The sequence below is a fragment of the Schistocerca gregaria genome, chromosome X (assembly GCF_023897955.1).
Source record: "Schistocerca gregaria isolate iqSchGreg1 chromosome X, iqSchGreg1.2, whole genome shotgun sequence".
In the NCBI taxonomy this organism is placed as follows: domain Eukaryota; kingdom Metazoa; phylum Arthropoda; class Insecta; order Orthoptera; family Acrididae; genus Schistocerca; species Schistocerca gregaria.
In genome coordinates this window covers 705,435,851-705,442,490 of record NC_064931.1, presented here as the reverse complement: position 1 = coordinate 705,442,490, position 6,640 = coordinate 705,435,851, and the positions used below count along the sequence as shown (strand labels likewise).

The 6,640-nt window shown below is 39.1% G+C and overlaps 1 protein-coding gene across 2 annotated transcripts in view; it reads right to left on the bottom strand.

Moving 5' to 3' along the window:
- Positions 1 to 4,794: 4,794 nt before the first annotated feature.
- LOC126299294 (uncharacterized) overlaps positions 4,795 to 6,640 on the bottom strand; it is a 483,067-nt gene continuing 481,221 nt past the window's right edge. The window contains exon 29 of one of the 2 annotated variants that reach the window (XM_049991089.1): positions 4,795 to 6,589. In XM_049991089.1, the coding sequence (XP_049847046.1) occupies positions 6,321 to 6,589 (269 nt within the window). In that variant the 3' untranslated portion in view covers positions 4,795 to 6,320. The remainder of the gene's footprint in view (positions 6,590 to 6,640) is intronic. The other variant, XM_049991090.1, reaches the window with a different exon arrangement.

Sequence of the window (6,640 nt, the reverse complement as noted above, 5' to 3'; positions counted from 1 at the left end):
ACCACCCATCCCAGCAGGTTGCTGCTCACATCACATGCAGTGCAGTCAGCTCCCAGTGCATGGAGGCAGTGGTCACATGTGTATGAGTTTTGCTTGTGTGTGTGTGTGTGTGTGTGTGTGTGTGTGTGTGTGTGTGTGTGTGTGTGTGTGTGTGTTTTTTTGTCAAATTCTAACACAGGCCTTGTTCGCTCACTTTCTGACAGTCTTTTTGTTGCGCCTATCTGTGACTCAGCCTCTCTGCTGTATGATGATTAGCAACTATTCTTTTCATAATATAGTTACATTCCATCCTGGATTTTCAATTGTTTAATATTTTTTATGAAAATTTTATTTACCTTTTCTAATGTTAAAGAGTAGCTTAGCCCTATTTTCTATGCTTCACAGGGCAGTACCTAACACTTGTTAAAAGTGAAACAATTTGAAGCAATAATCTGCAACACACCACAATAAGAGTATATGTAGACCAATAAGAGATTTAAATAGCAGAGAGATGGCATGCATGTGGGCCCACCAGTGCCCTCTTTTGTATTACTGGGCAGGTCACTGTTACACACCGAGCGAGGTGGCGCAGTGGTTAGCACACTGGACTCGTATTCGGGAGGGCAACAGTTCTATACCACGTCCGGCCATTCTGATTTAGGTTTTCTGTGATTTCCCTAAATCACTCCAGGCAAATGCCGGGATGGTTCCTTTCAAAGGGCACGGCCGACTTCCTTCTCCGTCCTTCCCTAATCCGATGAGACCGATGACCTTGCTGTTTGGTCTCTTCCCCCAAACAACCCAACCCAACCCTCACTGTTACACAATGTTCAGTTGGTGAGGAGCTGTTATGCAAAGTGGAAATGTGTAACTAAGTGCCACTATACCTCAGCGCCTTCATATAATCAAATACTGGCATGTGAGTGCATTTTAACAGGGCGAGGTCACCACCCAACTGTCCACTTGGCCGTAACAGAAATAACAGCTTCATCAACAGTGTCGATACAACATTGGATCTCTGGACATTTCTGCATCAGTGGTATGACGCTACCTTCTGTGGGCTGGACTGGTAGTATGCTTGCCACTGCACTGGCTTCCATTGACCAGAACCCACCAGCATCACAGATTTGCAATGGGCATATGATTTGAAAATTGTATGTAATGAGATGAATAAATCACATGTCACACATGTCGACACTGGCATGGTGAGAAGCAAAATGTAGTGTTGACAGATGAATCCTGCTTCACTTTCTCCTATAGTGATGGCTGTGTATATGTTTGATGCCACCATGGTGAATGCAATTGGGCAGACTATATTGTTGAACAGCATAGTGGACAAATGCCAAATGTGATGGTTTGGAGTGGGATTGCCTATAATACACAATCTCAACTCCTACATTTTGCTGGGAATATGAATAGCTACCAGTACATCAGGAAGGTTTTACAGCCCAAGGCACTGCCCCTCCTGCAGGCCATTCCACATGCTATATTTCAGCAGGACAATGCCTGGCCACATGTGGTGAAGAACGTACAAGCCTTCTTCAAAGAATGATGGGTACCACAGTTTCCCTGGCATGCCCATTCACCTGACATGTGCCCATCAAACATGTCTGAGATATGGCCAGTTGAAAACTTGTTCGAGTGTGTGTGTGTGTGTGTGTGTGTGTGTGTGTGTGTGTGTGTGTGTGTGTGTTGGGGCTTATGGGCGCTCAACATTGAGGTCATCAGCGCCATGACACACATTAAAAGGAACGAATGTGGACAGACCTAATAAAACTAAAGCACACACTCAAAGAAAGCAGGAAAAGAAATAAAATGCTACATAAGAATGTAAAACCTAAGGAAAGGGGAAACATAGCGACAAGAATATCACAGGAAATTGTGATTCGCTGGCCACTTACACAAAATATGGGCGAGCTTGTCACACAGTGAGCAAATTAAAATCCTCTCCCTAAAATCTTTGTAAAAACATTTGACATGGCACAGAACTTCAAAACTTTAGCCACATTAGTCCGAGTGTTGGCTAAAAGAGGTGGCAGGTCCACTGGCAAGTCAGCCGCGGCCCGCTGGTCAGAAAATCAAACGCAATCCAATAAAACGTGGCGCACAGTGACCTGGACGCCGCAAGCACCACACATTGGAGGGTCCTCTCACTGGAGCAGAAAGCCATGCATCATAGGGCTGTGGTCTATTCGAAGCCGAGTGAGGAGAACCTTGTCCCGTTGATGGGGCTGAAAGAACGCCACACACGCGTTGTGGGCTTGACTATACGGAGCTTATTGTCAGTCACTTCCAGCCACTCATCCTCCCACCGACGCATGACTTGTGAGCTCAACAGCGAGGTGAGAGCGTGCAGGGGGATAGCACACTGAGGTACTTGTGGGGCGAGACACGCCTCCTTGGCTGCGAGATCTGCCCTTTCATTCCCAGCAATGTTCATTCAGGCCCTCCTGCAGTCATAGTTGATACTTTTTCGATGCTCCTACAAATCATGTGGTAAAGTATTCTCCAGCAACATATTCATGTGCTGTTTGATTCAATGCCACAATATCTAGTGGCTCTGATTGCTGCACATGGTGGTGCTACTCCATACCAGATTTCCATAGTCACAGCGCATGTACAGATCTGTAAATCTAATCGTTCATGTGGTGTCATGATTCTAATTGGTGAAATAAATTTCATTGTGATTACATATATCAGTCTTGGTGTTTCACTTTTTCCAAACAGTAGTGTATAACAAAATATGGATTGGTTTATGACGTCCAGCAGCATGGCTACCATGTTCACATGACCTTAATTCTTTCGGTTTCTGGCTATGGGAACCTCTCAAAGCAATGGTGCATTCCACATGCATCAACAACAGGGACACATTACAGGAGGGTGTGTCCAATGCATGTGACCAAATCTGAGTGTAGCCAGGTGTGGTCACAAAAGTTCATGAGTCTCTGAGGAGAAGGGCTGAAAAATGGTAAGAATTATTGTTAACCACACAGCACCTTTTGTATTGTCAATGGAAAGTGACTGATCTAGAGAAGAACATATTTCTCTCTTCACACCAATATCAGTGGTGAAAGAGTATACTTGCCTGTGGGCATGGGGAGTTACAGCTCTGGTATGTTGTGGCCAGACTGTGTTAAGTTTAATGTACTGAAGAGCTAATAATTCATTACAAATGTAACAGGGATTGTCATCATACGTATTGTTATTTGAGGTACTGAAACTGAAGGGTGGAGATTTTTCATTAGAAGTACAGTTATAGCTCAAATGCAAGTCATGCTTAATGGCTCATTTAAATGTCAAGAAAGCTTCTACATTTGTGCAGCATATCAATGTCAAGTGATAGCACTTGCCAGGCAGCAAAGAAGCGGATATCACAAATTTTAAGTTCACTGAGAAGTAATATTTGACTAGTTTACCAGTTGTGAAGTTGTTGTCAGTGTATTTGAGTTATTCATGTAATGTGTTCATAGCATTTTATGAAGAAATGTAATCTAATTGGATGGATAAAAACGTACTCAAGAAGCGGCAGCAGGGGAATATACACACAAAAGGGTTTAACTTTTACAAGCTTTCGGCACCAGTGGCTCCTTCTTCTGGCAGAAGAGTTGAAGGACAAGGGAGGAGGGGGAGGGGTTAAAGGAAAAGGACTGGAGAGGTTTAGGGAAAGGAGCATAGTTAAGAAAAGTCACCCAGAATCCTGGGTCAGGGGAGACTTACTGAATGGTAAGTCCCTTCAACTATTCTGGCAGCAGAAGGAGCCACTGGCTACGAAAGCTTCTAAAAGTTAAACACTTCTGTGTTTGTTTCCCCCTGCCACTGCTTGTTGAGTAGATTTCTTATATATCCATTTACATTATATTGTCAATAATTGATTATTTTCTTTATTATTTTATGAAAAAAGGATTTCTCTCTGTGTGTATCTCTACTGAATTGATGTTGGTATTTCAAATCAGAGTGCGTGGTTATGTTAGGCACCTGAAGCAACCATAACTGCTAGTTACACACTTAAAAAATCCTAAAAAATCTGATGATAAATACATTGTCATAGCAAGGGAGTAACCCTGATGGTATGTTAGAATGCAAGATTGTATGTTACGTGAACAGTTGTCTGAGGAGGCATTGAAGAAAATAATTCTTTTGACTTGTACTAGTAGGTTTCATGTGACAAGGTGAAGGTATTTGTCCACAGGTAGACCATTTGCTAGTGCATTCTATGTAAACACCTGTAGTCAGAAGCCTGGCTGGCTGGGTCCATAGGTTTTAGTAAAAGAGTGAAGAAAGTACCTATGGGAATAGGGGCACACATTAAGAAAAAAGGTTTGTAAATAGGCCATAGCATTAGCAGAAATACTTGATATCACATTTGGACTTTGGTCCTTGTCCATGAGGAGAATGATGGAGTTAGAGTCAGTCACTTAACAGATGATTATTCTTTTCAAAGAGGAATTTATGGTATCGCTATAGGGGAACAGGATAAAGAACAGTACTGAAATGATATATTTAAAGCTTTCAGAGATTTAGCTAGTGGAAAGAGATGATAATTCTTTTCTACTAATGACATAATCTTCAGGATTTGCAAAGTAATGGTTATTTGTGAATGCAATTACATGAAGTAAGGAACATTTTATTGTTCTGAGTTATGAATTGCAGTTTTAAAATGGGGTTTGTGTAGGGCAGTTTTCTTATTGTTTGTTCAAAGTGCAAATAAAAACAAACATATTATTCTACATTGAGTGGCCTAGTATTAAACAGTTCAACTTAAATACAGAGTACTATTTGCTTTGCCATTATATCACTAAAAATTAAAAACAACTCTGTATTCCAATGCAAATTTAATACAATAAATCATACAAAATAGAGGACAGATTGTGTCATATAGTGGAAGATTACAGTCAACTGTAGAATTTGGCTGTGAAAAAGTCTTAAAATAAAAACTACTAGTTTACATAATACTACAGTAACATGATTAGTTAAAACAGATCAGATGAACTCAAATGATTATAAAATAAATAATGAAGCATCAGTCTGATTAAAACTATTACAATGAGCAGGGGAAATGTGTTAGGGACTGCAGATCAATGCATCAATTTTAGTTAAATTAGAGTAACTTGATGATATCTGCACCATAACAACTATTCTCCTCTTATTGATTTTTTGCAGAACATTAGAGAGTTGTTCTACATTAGCTCCTCCAGCAACCAGATGATTAGATTTGTAATGGCTCATTATTGGAGCTTAACATTTATACATAAGGTGATACTACAATATTGCTTATTGACATCCCATGGGCTGAAATACATCACAATTTGAGTCTTAAAGAACAATGGTATACATTTTTCAACAGTTTGTATCTGTGCTACATGTATCAAATTCAATTCAATTAAATAGATTTGTAATGACCCATTATTGGAGCTTAACATTTATATATAAGGTGATACATGCAATATTGCTTATTGACATCTAATGGGCTGAAGTACATTACAATATGAGTCTTAAAGAACCATGGCATACATTTTTCAACAGTTTTTATCTGTGCCAGATGGTTCAAATTCAGTTTCATGCATACCTCTGCACTTTTAATTTCCATGTATCTTCTCTCTTCTGGAGATTATAAAGTTAGTGTTTTACTGTAGCTAGAATTACCCTTAGATATAATGAAAAATGTTCATACTAGGATTCAGGCTTTATTTCACAATACACAAGCAATTTAGTTGTACAGCATTGCTGCAACTTTGTATGGTTTTAAGTATATTGTCACATATGTGACACTACTCTCTGTTTCACACTTTATTTGAAGCCTGGACTTTTGAAGCCACAAAATGATGACAGTATAGAGCCCACAGTAGTCTAGGACTATAATTCTGGTAGCTTCATTTCGTTGCTTGTTTTAATGATCATAGCATACTTAGTTTTTACAGCCATCATAACACACTGAGTGAAATCTGTTTCATACTGTCATGTACAAAGAAAATGGAACCAGAAAAGAGTATATTTTGAATGTCAGAGGAGAGAAACAATGTATTATGATCAAGAACTGCGTAATGCAAAGTTAAGGAACTATATTTACAAGTACCTGAACAATCAAACAGCTTTAAGTTAAGAAAATGTAATAAACATGTCCTCAACATTTGGCCATTAAACAAATACTAGTCAGCACGTCACAAAAATGTATTATAAACAGAGTTCGAATAAAAACATTTACAGAAGTCCACTATGAAAGATATCACAAATATGCTTTCACATCATAGTTACTAGCACTTCTTGTAAGAGTTTTTTTTAATGTTTTAGTCATCAGATTCACTCAAACCACTTACATAAAAATGACAAGTAACTTTTCATATTTACTTTTCTGAACATACTTCATTTCCAAGCTTACTAAATGTAGGATTTGGTGGTAGTCGATCGTAAACATTCCGAAACAAAACTTCTGGAATCTGGCTTGTAGCCAGTCTCTGTTCTAAGGACTCATGTCTGACTCTTTGTTCAGTCTGAACTCTGTAGAAATACATTATACAAAACACAAAGCTTATATTGAACAGTATAATGGCAATAATCGATGATGCCACTGTTAATTTAGTTGCACAAACAGAATCTGCATCGACAGATTCATCTGAAAAAAAAAGAAAATAATATTAGTAAGAGTGAAACACATTGTGTTCAT